This window comes from Notechis scutatus, chromosome 2, assembly GCF_049901735.1.
Source record: "Notechis scutatus isolate UNSWTSFEM ecotype Mainland chromosome 2, rNotScu1.2, whole genome shotgun sequence".
Taxonomy (NCBI): domain Eukaryota; kingdom Metazoa; phylum Chordata; class Lepidosauria; order Squamata; family Elapidae; genus Notechis; species Notechis scutatus.
Window position 1 is genome coordinate 242,607,830 of NC_142010.1, and position 23,254 is coordinate 242,631,083.

Here is a 23,254-nt window from a genome sequence, read left to right on the forward strand (position 1 = left end):
AAAAAACTTCATAAAATTTAAAACTTAAGCTTTTCAATAGAATAGATGCCATTAAAGAGGTTTAATTCTTCCCTAGTATCAGATGTCTAAATAATTCACCATCAATAGTCTTTATGCATATACTTACTTATAAAAAGAAACACAGTACTTAAGAAAAAGCTACTTGCTAATATCAGACCAAGAAGCAGCTTTCCTAACTGGATTAAGAGGCTGTGGCCTCAGTTCCAAACTTTCTTTAGCCAGAATATGGAAAGAATAGAATTCATATGGTAAACAAATTAAAGAGAACAATTATTGTGCTCATTAAACAATTTCTTAACTACTGACTAGTGCTGGATTTCTGTAATTGTGGGCTGACTGCTGGAAACAGTGAGAAGAATGAGGGTGGAAGTGTTATTTGCAGAACACCACAGGTGATCCCATGCTTTGCCCTGAATGTTTTCTGAAATGTCAAATGTCTCCCCACAAATATATTCAGATCATACCAAGTGTGCATTAATTATCATAACATAAATCAAAGTTAATAAATTATTTAATTCTAGAAGTGTAAGGAATGAAAAGCTAATGTTCTACAACCCACCTCACATTGGAAAAGGCTATGTCCTTTCACTGTTCAGTGCTTTAAAACTGCTACACTTTGTTATTTATTTTAAGTAATCTGCCAATTATGAAAGATATATTCATCTTTTAAAACGTGAATGCTAGATACCAAACTAACCTTAAGCCAGATGTTCCAGTTGGTAATTGCTGATCAACTGTAGGCACTATCAAATGGGAATGATTTTCAGGATCTATTTTAGATTGGCTTCAGGACTGTTTTACAGGATAAACTGTTTTACTTGTCATGTGGGGTAACCTATGCTGGAAGCATGATTGGTTAGACATCTTAGATTAAGTTAAATGGTATTCCACTTATGGGTAGAAATTATGATATCCTGAATTATTCATTACTGAAGGCATGAATGAACTGAATGGGTCAAGCTGACCTAGACATAAAGTCATAAACAATTCTCATATTTCAATATTTTTAATTTATTTCTAAATATAATATATAAGGCTCCTTGTAACAGTACCTAGCAGGTATTGGTTGACTTTGATAAAAGCTGTAAAGAGTCTAGCCTGATTAGAATTTCGATGGAAGACTGCCAGAAAATTGTTAAGACTCAGACTAGATTGGGAAATTTAAAAAAAGAATGATGAAGTGGTGATAAAAAATATCTGATTTCCCTATAATAAAGAAAGTTATTATGAATATGTTCAGGTAACCACAGACTCCCCCACCCCCACCCCCTTGTGGTAATATCTCATCATAATGGGTGTGGTGGTGGAGATAGGTGTTCCTAGGGGGGATGAGCAAAAAATCCAGGGAGTGTTTGACAAGATAATATATTCCCAGCAGGATCATTCAAGGTTTGAAGATTATTTTGGCTACCCAGCTAAAGCAAGCAAGCACAGCAATGTAAGGAGATGCTGAAGCAGATTATCATTTTAATAAAAAAAACATTAATTCATACTGTGCGGAAAAAAAGCAATGGTAAACCTCTCTTGTATTTTTATTAGGAAAATCACATAGATAGAAAATATACGATTGACAATATAGGGCCACATGATAGGCCCTTTCAGTTCTATCATTAGACTAGGAGCCAACCTGTGAAGTCAAATTTAAAAGAACCTCTTTTTCCACACTGAAATCAGTTTATACACTTTAGGGATTAGGCCACCTTGAGTTGTACAAATTAAAATTGTGGGATATAAATCAAATAATTAAATATGTAAATTGGGACAGATAGGTTGATAAGTGGAACTATTAAAAACAAATTATGCCACTTAAAAATTATTGGATGTTGAATGCTTATGAAGTCAACTCAAATTATTACTTACTTGTTTATCAGAAAGAAAGTTTGTCCTCCATTAAAATACTCAGAATATATGAATCATCCCTACTAGGGTCCCAAATTAATGACAGGGCCTGGATATTTACAAGTGAAAGGGTCTTTTCAATTATAGTCTTCTGTCCCTAGAATTCCTTCTACTAAAAAAAACATGAAGCCTATGTTTTGATTTTTCAATACCTACCCTTTTATTTTCATATGCATTTGAAGAATAAATTATTTGATATCAAATTATTTGATTTAGAATTGGGATGTTGGAGGGGGGGAATCAAGAAACCATCAAACCACTTCAAAAATGCCATGGATATGTCCATGAATCATCAGGAATCAAAGTCAAATTGAAGAAGACTTTAAATTTAATCTGGATTTACTCATTAGTTCACAACAATTGATGGAAAATTTACAATAAGTAAAGCTAAGTATCATTCGAATATTGTTTTGTTTCAAGGTTCCTTAGACTGATGGCTCTTTTGAATAAACAGTTTGTGTAAATTATTCCTAATATTGTTAACTTATAACTTATATACCTAATATTTCAATGCTTTTAGCAAGCCACTGAATGAAATGCACTTGATCCATTTTAAGTGCTACATTGAAAGACAATTATTATTCTGAATAACAGAATGGTGAGAAGAGTTCATGGATCAAGTGAATTTTATAAAATATAAGCTCGAGTTAGCAATAGCTGGCTGGGCATTTGTAGTTTGATCTAAAATAATTACATTTTAATGTAAAAGTTCAAAAACTATGTAAATATAATTAAGTTTATTTCCTACTTTCAAAAATATCTGTGTTATCATCAAGCTTACTGACTGAAAAACTAATTTCAAATACTGTTTGAAAATACCAGTTATTTTTGGATACAAAGATGTTAAAGCTGGGGTTTCTCATACCAACAATCAAATATGTGTTTTGATATGAATAACATTCTTGGAATGTCAATGACTGGTTGAGATATAACGACTGGTTTAAAAAACCAGATTGGTCAAAGAGGACTCTTTGCTGCAGAACAATACTGTCACAACTATAAGAATAAAGAAATAACACTTTGTAGAATTTGGACTGCAAATTAATTATATCCATGATATATTCTTCATAATATGTTCTTCTGCATTTTGATTTAATGGATACTTGGCAGAAATTAGGGATATACTACCATCTTAGATTTGAAAATGAGCATTCTATCTTGCAAAATGATGAACTAGCTTTTAATTAAGAATAGCCACCCCTGAAAGGACCTAATGGTAAAGACTGCAACGACGACACCATTAAAGCCAACATCTTTAACACATTCTTCGGCTCAGTATTTGTAAACAGCAATGGATCATGCCCAGTATTTCCTAGTCGAACCACAGACAACTACAATGATATAATACATATCGATTTTACAGAAGACAATGTTGAAAAAGCACTACGCAATCTAAAACCATCTCTATCTATTGGACCGGATGAAATATGTGCCTACTTCTTAAAAAAGCTATCCACTGCCATAGCCGAACCTCTTAACATAATCTTTGAAAAATCTTTCAGGACCAGCTCCTTGCCAAACCTATGGTCACAAGCCACAGTCATCCCCATCTTCAAAAAGGGAGACCCAAGCCTAGTTGAAAATTACAGACCAATCTCCTTATGCTGCGTCACCTGTAAAGTCATGGAATCAATTATTAACCAATCCATCATCCTCCACTTAGAGACAAACAACCTACTCTCCAATAAACAATTTGGTTTCAGAAAAAAACTATCCTGTAATGTGCAACTCTTACACTGCAAAAACATATGGACAACACAACTCGACCAGGGCAAAGCAATAGACGCAATCTACATAGACTTCTGTAAAGCCTTTGATTCAGTGCTACACGACAAACTACTCCTAAAAATAAAATCCTATGGTATCTCTGGACAACTGAATAACTGGATAGAAGCATTCCTGGCAAACAGACAACAAATGGTCAAAATTGGGAGCGTCCTATCAAATTCTGTACCTGTCAACAGTGGTGTCCCTCAAGGCAGTGTTCTAGGACCAACTCTCTTCATACTCTACATAAATGACCCCTGTAATCATATTAAGAGCAACTGCGTTCTCTTTGCTGATGATGTAAAGCTATTCAACACCACAGACAATACTGCTACCCTTCAAAAAGATCTTGACTATGTATCAGAATGGTCAATCAAATGGCAACTTCAAATCTCAACAAATAAATGCTCTGTCTTACATATTGGCAAAAAAAATCAGAAAATAAAATACAAGCTGAATAGTCAAGACCTTGTTGATGATCCAAACTCTGTCAAGGACCTTGGAATACTCATCTCTAATTGCTAGAGCCCACTGTAACTACATAGCCAAAAAGGCATTAAAAGTTAACCTAATCCTACATAGCTTTTTCTCTGGTAATATAACTAACCAGAGCATACAAAACATTTGCTACACCAATACTTGAATAGAGCTCATCAGTCTGGAACCTGCATTACGTATCTGATGTTAACACAGTTGAGAAAGTCCAGAAATATTTCACAAGAAGAATTCTCTACTCCTCTACTCGTTGCAGAATACCTTATGCCATCAAACTTGAAATTCTAGACCTAGAAAACCTAGAACTACGCCGCCTTCGGTCCAATCTAAGTATAGTATATAAAATCATACATTGCAATGTCCTACCTTCAGCTTCAATCATAACAATACAAGAGCACACAATAGATACAAACTCAAGGTAAACCGCACCAAACTTGATTGCAGGAAATACGACTTCAGCAACAGAGTGCTCAATGTCTGGAATACTCTACTTGACTCTGTGGTTTCTTCCCTAAACCCCAAAACTTTAACCTTAGACTGTCTACTATTGACCTCACCCCTTTCCTAAGAGTTCTGTAGGGGGCGTGCATAAGCATACCAACGTGCCTACCGTCCCTGTCCTATTGTTTCTTTTTATTTTTCTTATATGTATCCATTTCATGTATTCATAATTATGTTTATACTTATACCTATTATCTTATAAGTGATTGACAAATCAAATAAATAAATAAATAAAAAGTATGCTTCTAATGTCTGATTTTATACTACTTAAGAGATGTTAAAGAATATTACACAAACAACCACACCAAATGCTTCTCTTGCAAGGAATTGCTTAGCTTTTTAGCAATGGAATGAAACATAATGTACAATTTGCATTATGAAAGACATCTCTTTCATTAATGTAAAGCAGGGGTGTCAAACTCGCATTGTCATGGCATCATGTAACGTATCATGACTTTTTACCCTTCGCTAAACCGGGTGTGAGTGTGGCCAGTGTGTGACGCATTCAGCCCGTGGGCCACGCTATTGTAAAGTATCATATTGTATGCAGGCATATACAATTAGGGTGTTTTTACAACTTTCCAAATAACACTGGGATATACATCATGTTGTGTACTAATTTTCAGTAATAGAATACTTGGAGCTAATTGGATTTTGGCTATAAATTCTTCAACATTGTTTTCAATGGTCTAACATTTCTGAAAACTTTCATTTGGGAAAGTTAAGAAAAATAGTTTTACACTCTGGGTGGAGAGAATTTTATTGCTAATTGTATCTAATTTTTATGTTGAAATAAAAAGATCATGAGTCAGTTTGATGTAAAGTTTAAAGCATCGGACTAGAAACTGGGAAATGGTGAGTTCTAGTCCCACCTTAAACACAAATCCAGATGGGTAACTTTGGGCCAGTCAATTTCTTTCAGCCCTAGGAAGGGGTCAATGGCAAACCACTTCTGAAAAGCCTTGCCAGGGAAAAGGCAGGAACTTGCCCAGAAGTCTTGGAGAGAATTGGAAATGACGGAATGGAAGACAAAATCATGAACAATATTGTTCTAGAGAAAAAAAACAATGGTCTATCTATCATAGCATCAGAAGCATAAAACTTCTTGTCTACTCAAAAACTCATTTCTAAATACCCAAACTTTTGCAGTATACTGTCCATAAATAACAGACCAGCTATTTATGTGAAATAATTGATAAGCTTTTTATATATGCATTTTACTTTCTCTATATATATTTCTCTATATATATATTCTGAACAAAAATCTAAATCTATCTAAAGAGAGGCCTGATGCCTTAGAAACTTAACCATGATAAAAATTATTAATACCCCTTATATGTTTTGAAATTTTAAGAGTATCATTTCTGCAGATGAAACTTGATTCAATTGACTATTTTATTAAATTGTTATGTTACCCATCTCCCCTATAAGGTGACTCTGAGTGGATAGTTATTACATCTAGGTAGTTGTCACTTTTTCATACACTCTGGAATCTAAAAAAGAAAGGGATCTGCAAATTTCTGTAGATAAAACTTGATTCAGTTGGCTATTTACTAGAAAGAATAACATTTTATTACATTTTTATGCCGCCCATCTCTCCTACAAGGTGACTCTGAATGGATAGTTATTACTTTCAGATAGTGCTCACTTTTTTCACAAGCCCTGGAATCTAAAAAAGAAAAGGAACTGCAAAAGTCTGCACTACTATTAATCTTCTCATCACTCCTTATCACCCATCCCCTCCCACTTGTGACTGTAGGACTGTAACATTGTTGCTTGCAACCGCACAATTTATATTGACTGTTTCTTGGTATGATTTGATTGCTTATTGTACCCTATGACTATTATTAAGTGTTGTACCTGATGATTCTTGACTCTTGACAAAAGTATTTTTTCTTATGTACACTGAGAGCATATGCACCAAGACAAATTCCTTGTGTGCCCAATTACACTTGGCCAATAAAGAATTTTTTATGTATATGTATGTATGTATGTATGTATGTATGTATGTATGTATGTTATTCAGCTTTGTTTGGGTATTTTCCCACGTCATTATAGTTGTGCTTTTAAAGTTGTAGCGATGTTTCGGCAGGATCTCATCTGCCATCATCAGGCTTCTGTATTGTGTTCGTCTGTGAGTCAGACCCTTACAGTTGTTTCAGTTTTAAATTTGGGGCTAGCCTACTGCTGTGCCAGAATGGTTTTTTTCTTCATCCTGATTGGTTGGGAGTCTTGGTCTGTGTTTATTGGTCTTGGAGTTTGCTGTGTTCTGCTTGATTGGTGTTTCTAATATCTTCTGTCTGTTTTGTGGCTTTTTTTTTTTTGTCTTGATTGGCTGGCAACATTGTGTTCCTGTATTGGAGGCTTTTAGTGCAGCTTAGCTCCGAGTAAATGGACGGCTATTATTTATTAGGAAGCTAGGTTTCATCTGTGTGCCTGGTTGGGTGTGTTTGAGCTGGAGGTATCAGGGGGGATCTGTTTGTGCGCAGGTGTTTGCCTGGCTTGTTGTGTGGAGATTTTTTTTGTTTGTGAGTGCAGGCTTCCAAATAATTGACAGTCTGGTGGAATCATCTCTTCTATTCATGCTTTCAGGTCTTTTTTCAATCTCTATGGCTTCTCTGATGATTCTGTGGCTGGGGTTTTCTATAGTGGCTAGGGTTTGGGTGCCATTGAAGTTGATGCTATGACCTGTGGCTTCCATGTGTTGGACTAGTGAGGAAGTGTGTTCCAGCTTTTTGACTGCATTTTTGTGTTCATCCAGGCGGGTGCTTATTCTTCTATTGGTCTGTCCAATGTATGTGGCCGGGCATGATGCACAGGGGACTTCGTATATGCCTTGGTTTTCCAGGTCAATTTTGTCTTTGGGGTTTCTGAGGATGGCTGCTATTTTTCTGTCTGTTTTGAAGGCAGTCTTGATGTGGTGTCTGTATAGTATCTTACTAATTTTGTCTGTAGTGCCTCTTATGTAGGGCAGGACAGCTGTTCCATGGGTCTGTTCATCTTCTGGGTCTCTATTATGTACATATACATAATATATACATATATATACATACATACATACATATATATTATACACACACACACACACACACACATATATATATATATATACACACACATACATATATATACATATATACATATATATATATATTATTCAGCTTTGTTCGGGTATTTTCCCACGTCATTGTGGTTGTGCTTTTAAAGTTGTAGCAACGTTTCGGCAGAATCTCATCTGCCATCATCAGGCTTCTGTACTGTGTCTGTCTGTACAGAATACAGAAGCCTGATGATGGCAGATGAGATTCTGCCAAAACATTGCTACAACTTTAAAAGTACAACTACAATGATGTGGGAAAATACCCGAACAAAGCTGAATACCATACATGTAAGTACCCGCGAAAACTTAAGTTTTCATTTTTTTCTCCTTCTGCAGAGAATCAGACAAGGTAGCACTATCAGAATGACTGCTGTGACCATCCGATTTGGACTGATGACGACACAGCCCTATAGCCTCCATTGCGTAGATTTCAAGGTTCCCTGTTTCAGCCTGCAACCACGTGTAGTAGGAATCCGATCAACACGCAAAACGTTTCACGCACGCCTGAGAAATTCTACTATTTAGGAGCATCCCCGCCTGGTTTCTACTCATGATGCCGCATCGTCCGCTTTCTTTTGACAGCCTGCCTTCCGCTACCCCTCCCTCCAATCTCAGAGGTGGCAGAGGGCGGGATAAAGTCCGCTTCGCCGGGGGCTCCTGAGGGGATTCCAAATGGGGAACGCAGCTTTTACAGCCGGAGAAACGTTGCCGGTGCGGCTAAACGCCTTCACCTCTCCGACTTTCGCGGGGCAGGCAAAGATGCGATGGGGGGGGGGGATCCGCTTACCCAAGGAGCCACCCTCCCCTTCTATAGATACCTGGCTCCAATGGCGAGGACAGCTTCGCTCCTTCTTCCTCCTCCTCCTCCTCCCCCGCGCAGCAGGTGTCTCGCCGCAGCCGTTGTCATTGAGGTCTCCCGCAGCAGCAGCAGCACCGCCGCCATGATGGTGCGAACAGCTGCTTCCGGGAAGGAGTGCCGCTAGGGACAAACTATCTCCGTCCTCGTCAAGAACGCGAAGCGAGGTCACTGAAATCTCCGGCGCTGGCCGAGCAGACGAAGAAGGCGGGTTTGGAGGGTGGTTACGGCCAATGCAAAATAAAGGGCGGGCTGATGGCGGGCTGGGCGATGTATGAGGACAATACTTCGGGGGTAATATAGCCTTGGGTAGAAGGCGAAGCTTTAGGAAGTGGTTTCAGAAGTCGGGGAATTAAATCATTACCCACGATTCTTGCAGCGCCCCCGAAAAGAAGCAAGTTCGTTTTAGGCGTTCTGGGTGTTCATAATAATCTTCCTGTTATGTCGGTTTACAGACGAATAAACACTTGCATTTTATGGGACCTCTTCCATGGAAGACGCGTATAGAATTGCAACTAGGGTAGCTAGATAGGTACCTCAATTATTTTTGAAGGAAATGCATCAGGAAAATATCATTTGGCATAAAACGTGCATACTGTCTACCACGAAATGGTGATGCATGTTGCTAGGAACAGAAATGTGTATTTTGTCGTAGGGAGAAAACTGACTTTCCTGTACCTGATCCATTCCCTGCCTAGGAGGAATGGTTCCTTATATTTCGATTTGATTGCACTGCACTTCTGCATGTGTTTATTATTTTAACTGCATCCATATTTTATGAAATAATTCTGCAGCTCCTGGGTGGTTTTCTGAATGGTGAGGTCAGAAGAAGAGAAGATAGGTTTGAGGCTATTCCGTTTAATTACCTGGTACAACTGGATGATTTTAAACCCAGATCTTGAAGAAATTGAGATGCAATGTAATCCTTCAACTGAGGAGCACTTAATATTTATTCCCTCTAAATATCAGTCATTATTTTATAGCTGCTTTCTGATTCAGCAAATAAATAAAACTTTTTGTCATGAGTGATAACATAGATCAGACATTGACATTTTATGCCCCTCTCCCTGCCACATTTGCCACTTTGACTTTCCCTAACTGGCCCACAAGGTTCAATCGAAAATGAAAAATCAAATGTAAATAACTACACCATGTGTGTATTCCTGTTGGTTCAGCCCTGTACAACAGTCCAGTTTCTCATGTGGCCCTTTGGGAAAATTAATTGCCAATCCCTGATATAGATTAATACTCACAATATTGCAATTTAACATTTTAATTCATAAAATTGAGTTTCTTGTGTGTGTGTGTGTATTATAAATATAGAGGGAGAAGTATATATAATTTATATGCCTACTTAAGGCTATGAACCACTTTGACCTTCCCAGAAAAGGACACAGTATTTTAAAACTAAAATACTAAAAGGAGCATCTGTAACCACGCACTCTGCATCCCTACTCAGCTACTCCTGTGTTATTAAAATTATAAGAAAGGATGCTGTAGAAATAATTAAACATTGTGGTCTGCTTGTTGGTGTGATGCATGAACACGATCACCCTGGCTATTTAGTAAATAAGTAGCTTTGGTTGAAACATTAAATTAGCAAATCATTCACTTTGTTTCCCTGCCTCTCGACAGCATACAATGCTATATTTCTTACTTTTAGGTTAGATTACACACCACACCACGTGTGAATATAGCCATTTTGGTTTGTAACACATACCCTAGTAGCATATCCAGATGTGGTTTGGATTACACTCCAAAAAGAGGAATAAAGCAAGGATAGAATCTAAAATTGGTTTTGTTTCACTACATTTAGTGTTGATTGAAACTAAACCAGTTAGTACTGTATAATTAGTATCCAAATTAATAATTTTCCTATCATATTGCATTTTTTAAATTCATATTTTTGGAGGCTGTCTCCCAGTTATGACAGGCCCTCAGACTGGGAACTTCTGATTTACTGTGTTATGTAAATACAGTCCTGTTCTCTGCATGTACTGGCAGAATTGGGCTGCCAGTCCTTCCTATATGCCTTTGTACTACAACACATACTTTATCAAAAGAAGATAATATTTACGCTGAAGATGTTACCAGGTTGGGTAATGAAATGTCTGCAAGAAAACAACCAAGCTCAAGGATCACCTAAGACGCCATATACTGTATCATTTGCCCCTTTTTCTTTCCTACTCCAGATGTCCATGCTAAATGCTGCTTGAAGAGACAATGCAGGTAATCAAATACTATTCTTAGGACCACTTCTGAACTCGCAGTGTGCTCCCAGTTCATAACAGTTCTAGCAGGCCTAAAATTCATAGAAATAGAGAAAACACCATTTAATTCCTCAAATTAAGGCAACAGGATAAGACATCTCTCCAGCTTGTGAGAAGCCAGAGACCTCTGGTTTAAACATTGTGACAAACAAACTATTGAATTAAGATGACTCTTGGGCTGATTCAGCAGAGTTATTTGTATGTCCTTAGCCAGCGAAAGGGAGTTCACTGCTGAATACATCCAGTGAAGGGGCCCTAACTACCTCTCTGGGTAATTGTTTCTGCTGTCAAATTGCTCTACTCTTAGGAAGCTTTTTGGAGTATACGTTGCTACAGATCAAACTGTTGCACAAGATTTGAGAGAAAAAATTGGCCACTGTCCCTGGCATGTTGACAGTAATTCACTATGATATTTCATGAGCTGATTGATGAAAGTTATGCAATAATGAAATGTTTAGTCTTGAAAGATTTGGTGTGAACTTTATTTAAATAGCACTGGACTAGTTTGCTGCATATTTAATGAAAGTTCAACTGAATTCTGTAAATATTTTCCCCAGTATCTTCTAAACAGTATGTGCATATGTACCTGCTGCATTTATTTTTTAGAGTAAGCCTCAATATGATTAACTGGAGCTGTTCCCAACTAAGCACCTTTAGGAAGGATGGATGGATGAAAGGCAGATGATAGATAGATAGTTAGATAGACAGACAGACAGACAGACAGATGCATACACATACAGACATAGATATAAATTGTACACATAGACACAAACAAAGCAAGAGCTAGAAACCAGGAGCCTGTGACTTCTAGTTTTACCTTGGGCATGAAAGCCAGTTAGCTCTTTTAGCTCATGATGTCAGGATCAGGCAACAAGCCAATTGGTCAATTCTGTTGTAACCAACACTTGATTGATCCAAAAAATAAGAAAGAAGCAGTCCTTTTTTTTACCACTTAGTTACTTCCACATGCAAAGCTATTTTTCCTGACTCTAAGAATTTCAATAAAAGAAAATAATAACTCTTTCCCTTGCTCTTTTGGATTTTTTAAAAGCCCAACTGAACTTACTTTGCAATTGTGTTAGGTAACAACAGATCTTATTTTTACACTCATACAATTTGCATAATTCAAAATAAATGGGGGTAAGCATCTGATATTTTATTTATGATTTTATGTACTCTCCAATAGTCAAAGAGTGTATGGGAATGGAAGGGAGTGGGAGATCTGTTAAGCTTGCTGGACTGCATATTAAATTTACCATGAAGTCAGAATTATCTGGTTCTAATTTTACTACACACACACACACACACACACACACACACACACACAGGGAGAGAGAGAGAGAGGGAGAGAGAGAGAGAGAGTCCCTTTTGTATGATTCTTCCATAAAATATCACAGTCCATGGAGGAAAGGAAAAATTAAAAACAGGCAACTTCTGCTACATTGTCCATTTCATATGCAACCAAGCATATGGCATAGTCTTGTGAGAAAATTCCTCCTTTCCCCTGAGTCTGCCAAAGAAAGTAAAATATAAAATACAATTCATTTTAACGTGCGTCATTTTGAAGCCACATACATATAAGCCTTTCAATCATAACCTTTCTCCCCAAATAAGTCAGAAAAGATCGCTTTAAATAGCAGCTTATTTCCAATTTTTGTAAAAGTCCACCTTAACAGGCAGTAATGTGGAAAAGGGTATAAATGAAATGGAATGGAGATTCTTCTGAATATAACAACTGTGCAACATCTTCAATGAATCATAGCAACTATCCAACAATATTAAATCATTTGAGTATTGCTGACAACAAAAACCAAATAACTGTGATTTGTATATCAGCTATAAACCCACCACATTTTATTAAGCAACAGTGGAATAGCATTTAGGAGATATATTTTGCACTCTTTCAGGAAACTGTTTTCTGATGATGGTTGGAGGTCCTTCTAACCCAGCTTCTTTTACTCTGACCAAGAATAGTTCTCCAAGATCGAATATAGATATAGAAATTCTTAAAAGTTCTGGAGACTGAGCAAGTTTGTATCAAAAACATGGCCTTTTTTTTTCTTCAGTCATGATCCCATCCCTCAATACTATCATGGAGCTACATGAATATTCTGTGTTATGGTCCTACTCCTTAGTTATAGTTCTAATCTCCCTACTGAATGATGAACAAACAGCAGATCATCAATATGTAGGTTTTTTACAATTGCTGAACTTCATATGAAATAAGTTGCATATTTTTATAATGGGTTTAAATGTTTCAATTGACTGTTTTTCCAAAATATATATTTCTTCCACTGTGTATTTTATAACAATATTTATTCAAATAATTTTAGGCCATTTTTTTTGGATAGGGCCAATACAGGAAGAACTTAACTTACAACACAACTGATACCAGAATTTTCATTTAATTTCAAGTCAGGCGGTTGTTAGTCACATCTAACTTTTTTGCCACAGTTGTTCAGGAAATCACTATAGTTGTTAAATGAATCATGTGATCATTAAGCAAGACAGTTGGGAAAGTCACAAATGGTGATCACATGACCCTGGGACACTACAACCATTATAAATGCATGACAGCTGCAAAAGATCCAAATTTTGATCATGTGATGGTGAGGATGCTGCAACAATTGTAAATGTGATGACTGGTTATTAGTCATTTTTTTCAGGGCCATTATAAACTTTGAATAGTCACTAAATGAATGGTTGTAAGATGAGGACTACCTGTATTGGGTCAATTGATAATCACAAATGCCAGTTCTAAGTTCTTACCTCTCCTTCTCCACAATAAGTTAACAACATTGCACATAACCTGAAGTGCTCAGGTTTTTCAGCAGCAGCCAGTAATATACAATGTTAAACATCAGAAAACAAAATTATGACACATTATGGATTGGAGCAGCTGTTGTTATGGCACGAGTGCTTTAAGCTGTAACTACCTGTATTTGGTTCTGCTTATAATGCCGATCATTTATGTGAAGTTTTTTTGCTATAAGCAATTGGGAAATGCAAAGGAGTTGCATCACTAGTTTTCTTCTTGGTACAATATTCATATGCTACAGTTGATCACTTAAAAATAAAAAGTGAAAGAAAGAAAAGAAATTTTCGGTGTTTAAAGATTTTAAAATTGCATTTCTTTGTTCCTGATACTTATGTACTGTTAAAAAAATAGGTTTGTTGACATCTACTATTTTATAAAACAATTCTGAAGACCTCCCCACCCCAGTTATGTTTCTATGTTTATGTCTGTCACTTTTTATAAAGTTTAGGAAGGCAGCTAAAATTCTTTTATAAACTAATATTGCTGACCTATCAGGTACTTTTTTCCACTTCAAACCAGCAGGATGAGTGAATGGTGGGCCACTACAGTTTCCAAAGTTAAATTTGTTTCAGGCTTGGTTAGTGGTTGACAGTATTTAGAGACTGTTCACATTGTTTGATGTAAGGCAGGGATTTACTCTTTTCTTTTTTCTTTTCTTTTTTTCTCTTTTCTTCCATTCACTACACAAACAAGCCCCCTCTTTCTAATAGCTTCTTCCATGGGGGTATATTTGGTTATGTTTTCCCTGAGGAAAATGAGGTAGAACAGATTTTTGTCTTTGAATTTTTAGAACCATATGCTCTAAGTTCTTTTTTGAGATCTTGTTTTTTAATATCTTGGGCGTGCCTAAGTCAGACTTGAGCCCTGTGAACAATAAGAGAGAAGCTACTCATAATGGCTCTTGTGCCTCAAGCAGCGTAAATCAGACACAACTTGGTAGATAATAATGTTAAATGCTAATCGTTCTTTGCTGAGAAGAAAATCTCTCTTTGTTGTTCTTTTTGAAGTCTGGTAGTAGGAAGAAACAGAGACTTTTCAAACTGGTTTAGCAAAGCCCCAGCATATTGTACATTTGACGGATGCCTTGTCTACTAGAGCTCCCAGCTCAATGCTAAATAGACTCTCTTTTCGCTGATCCATCTTTAGAATGTCTGATATTTTCAACAGTCTGTTCCTTCCCCCTCCCTTTTCCTCAAGGGCTGTCAACAGGCCATCAGCACAGCTGTTGAGCCAAAGATCTTTCTTTGCTGTGTTACCTGAGATGCCCATGTTTGAATGTGGTGTCTCTAAGTTTGGCTCTATTTCCTATTAGCACTAAAGGTGAAGGCTTATGTAAACATTTTCAGAGCGCTAGGCTTGAGCTGGAAACTTGCATTACCTTTCACTTCCTGGCTTGAGCTCTGAAAAGAAGCCTTAACAAATTTGCAATAAAAGCCAGCTGTGGATAGTGCCGATTGGCTAGTACATGTGATGTCCCCAAATCCCCTTCTAATCTTGTTTTTCAAAACAATCCAGCTTAAAAAAATGGACAAGGACATAGACAAGTAGACAGAGTAGATAAATGTTTGTTGCTATTTAATAGTCTATTTATTGTGATCCATCTGTAAATTGTTTTATTGAATAATTGTCTAGAAGTTTCAAATGAATGCATAGTTTTAAAAGAGAAGCAACAGCAAACAAGAAGTATGTGAGAAAAAGCAACTACCTGCTGAACCACTGTTGATTTGATATTGTATGAAGTCTCAATGCCTTGAGAGTCTTGAAAAACACGCTGAGAGAGGTTATTTTTAATTGTAAGTAAATCTTCAGCTGCGTTAGGATATATTTTAATAAATGAGTACAAAAATCCAGTTCCTATCCTTTGGTTTAGGATTAAATCATGTAGCATAAAGCATCCTAACATTCTAAAATCATCAGTCTTATTTCTAAATTACATGAAATTGTTTCTTAGCTCCATGAAATAACTCATCAGTGATCTTCCCACGCAATCCATAGTTCAGCATGTTGCTATTAGATGTTCAAATAACATCCTCACCTCACTCAAGGCGCAGTAGACCTTAATAGCAATTTGTGTAATCTGGCTGTTACTGCATTCTTCGGTGAACTTTGACAATAATTAATTAATGCAATGTTTTAATCTATACTTGTCAGGTGTGGCTAGCAATGCAGCATTGCTATCTATGCTATACGTTTCTCCATCAGATGGAATAACCACTTCAAGCAGGTTTTTCCAAATACCACCCTTAGGGAGGTGCAGACACCATCCAGGGGAGATGTGAAGAATTTTTTAATTACATTGTTATAATAAAATCCATCTTTCTTGAATTTCCCATTGTTCATTTGTGTTCATTTTAGTGTTGGGATTTTTAGGAGAGATGTGTATGTTAAGATTATATAAAAGAGAGGTGTGATGGCAAAAGTTTAGGAACTCCTGATTTAAAGGACTGCTTTTGTTTGCAAACGATAAGAACAGTTGTATAGTGCAGGTATATATTTATACGATTGTTTTTAATGTTTCAGAAGCAGTTTCAATCTGCTTGCCATTCCAGTACATTGCATTTTGTTATATGCCTTACTGTAGTTACCTAAAAGGAAGACAGTTTATTTTCCAATGATTTATTTTTTTTAAAAAAAATGTAAGTATATTTTGTAAATTCTTGAGAATATTGTATTGGTAATTTTTTCTTTCTATCTATTTTTGAATAAATATGGTGTTCTTGACTTTTGTATTTGTTTCTTCTTATCAGGCAATTAGGCAACATATGTTAATCATGAAGTGCAGGATATAAATTAAAATGGAAATATGTCATATCTCACCTCTCACATTCCAGCCTTTAACACCCCTAACAATGTATACTTCTATTGAAAAGTGAGACATATTGAATTCATTGAAGTTTATTCACCAATGGAGCTATCTTTTCTTGTGATCTCCTAAACCTGAAACAAGTTGGGTGGGTGGGCAGTTATTTTTGCTAGCCATAACTGAATAGCATCTTAAGGTTCTTGGATAATCTTCAGTTTCCTGAGAAGCCACTTTAGGAGGATTGATTTTTGGACACAAGTATATGATTGCAACTCTTTGCTGCTGTCATGTCCTACACAATAAGCTCCAGAAAATCCATTGGATCTTCTGTTTTGGCATTGTCTAGCGAAATACATTGTTGGTTTACAACCCAAGAAATTAACTAGATCCACCTGTGTTCTTAATTAATAAGGAATTCCAATTGTCCAAACATTCATTATCATTCTAACCATGCAATAAAATGAAATGTGGGGGAAGTATAATAATTATTATACTACTATACCGAAATACTATAAATACATTACCAAAACAACAATATATAAATGAGATTTTTTTTGTATTTTACAGTACCTAAGTAGAGATCCAAACTTCAAGAGTAAGTAATAATCATGTGATTCTTCTTTTTTCACAGTGAAGTGAAATTTATACTTCACTACAGAAAAGTAATCTGATAAGCTTATCAAAAAGTGATTCCATTTTTGTTAATATATATTAGATTTTAAATTATATCAACTTAAATTATACAAGCTTACATTTCTTTAAGTCAAATTATAAACCAGGGAGAGAACAGGATGGTGGTAGCCCATGCTATTAAAAGGCTTAGCATATTAATAGCCCTTCAACATTATCAAGCATTCAGCTGCAGAATTCTGTCATAGAGAAGAAAAGACTTCTTAACCCAACAGGAAGCATTGGCAAAGCAAAAGTGACATTAATTCTCTAGCCCATGCAATCAAGTTCTTGTTTTTGAGAGGCACCATCCTTGAAAACACCTTCTGCAAATTATATTTTGCAAAATCTATATATATCCTAGACAGTATTTCTTTACCTTATTTTAGGTTTACCTTATTTATTTCTGTCATTTTAATCTGCAACATGAGAATTCCTATTACAATACAGTTCACATCACAACATGTCATCTTTTACAATTACAAATGCACATTTTTCATTATTCATTTATCAAGGTTTCCTCTGTCTGCTCATCAATAATTTGCCTAAACTGATTCTTCTGGTCAAAACAAGTTGTAATTTAGGCGTTCTTGTTAAAAGAGTGTTAATTGCATGAGGCAATGTTATTTTTTAATACTACTATTCCAAATTTTATCAATGGAACTCTGGGGAAGTTATGAAGTATCAATTTTATTTAAAAGTGTCTTTCATGTATGCATTATTGTTACAGACCTGTTCCTATCATAGCTGTCCTATATTATTTACATTGCAAATTATTTTTCCCTTTCCATTAATATTTCAAAAGAAGTCAAACAAACATTTAATACTGATCACCACTTCTGTAAAAAATCAGAAAATCAGACTTAAATAAGACTGAATGCATCAAAGATTATTGTAATTCCCATTAGTTTATGAAATTTATAAAAAATAATTATGTTGCTCTTTTTATTGAATTTATAACTTTAGTTTTGCATAAATGTCATTTAGTTAATACAGTAATTTAAATTACCCATGAAATTACATTAGTTAATATGCAGCTGAATTAAACATTACTGTACACATCCTTTATATTTTCAACTTTAATGACATTAAAATTTCTTCGCCAATCTAGATGAAAATACATCCAAATATATGAGTGACAATCAGCCATTTTCCCATGCATAATTGAAAACGCTAGTTATAATTTCTAATGCCAGATGCTTAGGATCATGGAGTCTGGAAAACTGCATATTCTAACACCATTTCTTCCTGATCTTTCAGATATGTGTAAAGATGCTCTGCTGTCAAATGTTCATTGCATGAGCACATGGGAGTCTTCTTAGATATGATATTCAGCCTGGAGAACTCCCTAACAAAGGATATTAAACTAGGTCCTAAAATGACATGCTTCCATTTACATTCAAAACAATTTTTTTACTTAGGTAGATCTTGATGTATAATCTGTTATTCATGGATTTGTAGAGTGAAACTTTAAATTCCAAAAGCTACTTATGTAATAGAAGTTAATTTAGTCTCTTAAGAACAAATGTTAAATGTACTTATATAAAAAAATGACTATGTTACATGAAAATGGTCACCTTCACTTTGCCATAATGAAAGTAGTTTATGTTTCTGTCAGATCTATTCTTTTTACTTATAGCTCTTATGTACCTTGGTCTGAGATGGCTTAGGAGAATCTGGACCACCTGTGGTAGATTCCCTTGTATACGTGCTGGAATGGAAGCATTAGGCAGTGGTTCCAATCATCCTTTCAATTTTTCCTAGTAGTGAAGAACAACGTTTGATTGGTGGCACTACATGAAATTAAAATAATGGGTATATCTACTTGTTTAGCATTGCTGAGAATACCATGAAGGAAAAATTGAGGGGGACCACATTAACAATGAAGTTTGTTAGAAGTCTAAGCTTCAATTATTTTCTTTTGAAGAGTAATAAATGTAGGTGGCAATGACACATTAGCCTGCTTTTCTGATCTGGAAAATAACAGTGGCTAGGACTACACTTAAGATTAATAGTTTTTGCAGAAATAAACAATAATTATGGATATCAGGCCATAAATTCTGCATTTCTGATTAAACATGCATAGATTTGACTTATTCTGCAGGTTGACTCTTCAAAATGAATGCAGGAAAGCTTTTGGATTTACAAGATAGCAAAATAATATTGTATAACAAAACAAAACAAACTTTCTAATGCGTATATCTTGCCAGATATACTTTGGGTTCATTACACACAGGGCTCAATTTAAAACAGGATATGGGCTGAATTTGTTTTCAAGATTAAAAGTACATTTCTTTAAACCATATACTGTATATTGCTAAAGTTTAAGATTAACTCCAAGTTTCATATTTTTCCTGGCTTGTGGAGAAAGACTATTATAGCTGGAAGACCAAGAAAAATGGGGGAATTTAGAGGGGAAAGTGACATTCTAAGTGCAATAGAAAAAGAATTACTGACTTTCTTGGAAGGTTTGCCCTTGTACAAACAGGGTTCCTTTTTGCAGATGAACAGGGCTAGATTTAGGCCGGCATCTGACTCCAGTGTAGCTTTGCCAGCCTGAGAGGGCACTGGACTTGGAAAACACCTGTTGTGGAATGTGCATGCAACCATCAATTCAACAGCTGAAACAAATGGTACATGCAATTTATCTTTATTTGTAAATCTGGCAGCACCTGTCTGTCTGCTTTCAACGTCCTTTTCTTTCATTTTTGAAAAAAAAAAAGATTTGTGGGAAAATGTACAGATTTGGTGACCATGCAAAAATCTTATGAGAGTGAATCAGAGTCTGGCAAACTATCCATTGTCTATATTTAGCAAGCCAATTGTGGATCAGAATATTAAAAGACCACAAAAATAATAACAATAAGTAAAATGTAATAAATATTGAAAAAACCAAAGATACTTTCCTGGAACTTTATATGCATTTTTTTCAACTGTTGTTCTCCAAATAAGCCAGGTCGGGAAAATAAAAAAATCTCAGCTATCATGGCCTTGTGTGAGTGGACTATTCTAAGGGCCTTATTTATGATTGTGATTTTCAGTAAATGTTGACTGCTGGCAATGGCCTGGACAAGTCTGCAGTTCTTTAGGCAAGATTTTTCAGATGTGGTTTGCCATTGCCTTCTTCCTGGGACTGAGAGGGTGTGACTAGCCCAAGGTCACCCAGTTGCATTTGTGCCTAAAGGAAGACTAGCGCTCATGGTCTCCCAGTTTTTAACCTGATGCCTTAACCACTCACCAAATTAGCTCTCTTCTCAGTAGTACTTATTATTAAACACACCGTACATCCGGATATGTAAACCCCATCAGGATAAGTCTGCCATTAATATTTTGCCATAATCCAGACTAGCATTATGTTTTTTTACATTCATTCATGTCTGATTCTCAGACATTGCCTGGACAAGTCCCTGCAGGTTTTTTTTGGCAAGGTTTTTCAGAAGTGGTTTGCCATTGTCTCCTTGCTAGGGCTGAGAGAACATGGCTGACCCAAGGTCAGCCAGCTGCTTTGTGCCTAAGGCAGGACTAACTCTCTTTCTAAGGACTTGCAACCACACTATTATTTTCTTCCTATATTAGTAATTCTGATCTTCATTATTGTCAACTTATTGACACCTTGCTAAAAACTTGACTTTACTGGGTCTTACATATGTTTTTAATGAAGATCATTTAATAGGAAACAATGTTCTCAGTAAAACAAAACTTTTTTATGTATGTATAGAATACTGATATTTTTTTTTAAAAAAAATTCCCCAACCTCAAGTGCAATAGTAATAAAATACAGGAGAAATTGCATGCAAATCTTCCTTTAGCATCTAAAATCTTCCTTTAGATTTAGTTATTTATAGTTATAAAATATTTATAACATTTATTTGCCGACTATCTTACCTCAGGGTAACTCTAGGTGGAGTTTAATTCTAAATTGGATTTCCTACTACTAAAAATATGACATATAAAACAGACAAGGTTAATTAACTTCAAAATTTCACCAATAAAAGCCATACTGTTTACTAATAATTAATGGTATATTATATTTAACATCAAAAGGAAGCAAATTACATATTCATCTTTCCGAGTCTGTTGAATAATTTGTTACTATACATTTAGAAATACTAGCATTAAAATTGGCAGCTTTTATTTTATCCTGTCTAGCATCCTTTGGCTTGGACATAATCTCTTCTTGTTAAAGTTTCTAAAAAGAGGCAGGAGAGAATAAAGTCCCTGATTTGTATCCTAACTTCATTGTGATCTGTCTGTCAGTTCACTGGATTCAAAATCTCCCATCACAATTAGCACCAGATTTCCTTCTCCTTGAATGCTCACAAGGTTCTCCAGTCATGGTTTTTCAGTGTGAAGACCTGGAACAAGAGGATGAATTCAATAGCAACCCAAATTGGTGAATGAAGACTATTCTCAGGCTATTGTGCTGGGTAGTAGCATGTGGGGAGGTAATAACAGGGTATTATAATCTTCCTTAATGTCTCATCTACATATCAGTCTCTTGGGAGCTAAAACCTTTTCAGACAGAGCTTTCCAAAATAAGAGGTATAGATTTCCCAGGACTGCCAGTGTGAACATTAGTCCTATAAAATAAGTAAAAACAACACTTAAACAACACTTGCCTTTTTTACTTCTTGTTCCCCGACCTCAAAACACTTGGCATATCTATAGCATCAAGGATCAAGCAGAAGTAATGATCAAAAAATAGGACCACAAAACCTAGTTTTAAACATAAACAATTCTTTTTAAGGCTAGGTTTTGTATATAACTTGTTTCACGGCTTCAGAGATGAGTAAGCAATCCCAGACTCACATCACATTAATTCAGGACTTTCAGGTCCTGAATTAATGTGTAATATCAGAACATGGGTAATTTTTCTGTTAATTTAAGGAAAGCAAAACAAACTACCCAAATCCTCTCAGTTATAAATCTGGCTCAGACAAGAAAGGCCCAGCTTAGATTGGGCCAAATGTTGCCCAAAGTATTTTATTTAGCTATAGCTAATAATAAAAAAAGTATTGTTAATGCTTAAGGTAGATATTTTTATTATAATGACAAAATATTGACAGTCACTTAAATAATCCTTTTAAAGTATGAGCCTCCAAACTCTTCAGCTCATTGACCATATTGGTGATGTTTTAGATTGTTTATCTACCCCAAACATTTATTATGTACAACTATTTTAATAAATACACTTTTAATTAATTGTATTACTGCTAATAATAACAACAGTAACAGATAATCCGCTGACCCTTTGAGATTGATATTGAGTATTGTGAAGGATCATGCACCAAAGTCTGCTTATTGATATATAACTCTGTATGAACAATGTTGCACATACATAGGCAATATTGAATTGGCCATTTCAAAGCAAAATATTTCTCCATTTCCCATTTATTCTATACAAATTGTATAGGTCAACCCGGGTCAGGCCTCACCTGGGGCCTTGCCCGGGGGCCAGCCCAGGCGCAGGGGGGGGGCGCGGGCGCAGGCCCGCTGCAGCCGGTACTTTCCCGACAAAGGGGCCGGAAATAAGGGTCGTCTCTTGCTTGCCTTTTGCAGACCCTAAAGGCCACCTGGTCTCTTTCCTGCCCTTTATCTGGCACGTCTGGGGTGGGTGGGGCGTCTGTCTTTGGTTGGGCTGTTTATTGATGGCTCTTTGGATTCTTGATTGGGTATGTTTTGGTCTGGAGCAGAGGTGAGATTCACAGGGCCCTGGAGAACGCGGCACCACCTCGCGGAGCCCACCCCCCACCCGAACCACCACGGGACCTGCCCACGCCGGGGCCTTTGGGGCGGTTGACCCTGCATGTTGTAGGCGCTTTGTGCTGTAGGGCAGGCTTTCTACTTGGCGCCATCGAAACCGGTATCTCAAGTGGGGACCCCGCGCAGTGGGGGGCTTCGCTCATTCTTTTTTCCCTTTGTCCTCTTAGTTGTCGTCTTTGTTGTTGAGACGAGTCTTTTTTTTCTTCTTAAAAATCCGAAAAAATAGGTCTTTACCAACCTCCTAAACAGGACACACAAAACTGAAAGACAAGAACGGTAATGGGAGTTTTGA

The 23,254-nt window shown here is 36.2% G+C and overlaps 1 protein-coding gene across 1 annotated transcript in view; it reads right to left on the reverse strand.

Annotated features, from left to right (window-relative positions):
- NDUFS4 (NADH:ubiquinone oxidoreductase subunit S4) overlaps positions 1 to 8,787 on the reverse strand; it is a 47,823-nt gene extending 39,036 nt beyond the window's left edge. Inside the window, exon 1 of the mRNA XM_026687391.2 lies at positions 8,602 to 8,787. Within this exon, the coding sequence (XP_026543176.1) occupies positions 8,602 to 8,726 (125 nt within the window). The 5' untranslated portion in view covers positions 8,727 to 8,787. The remainder of the gene's footprint in view (positions 1 to 8,601) is intronic.
- Between the last annotated feature and the right edge of the window lie 14,467 nt (positions 8,788 to 23,254).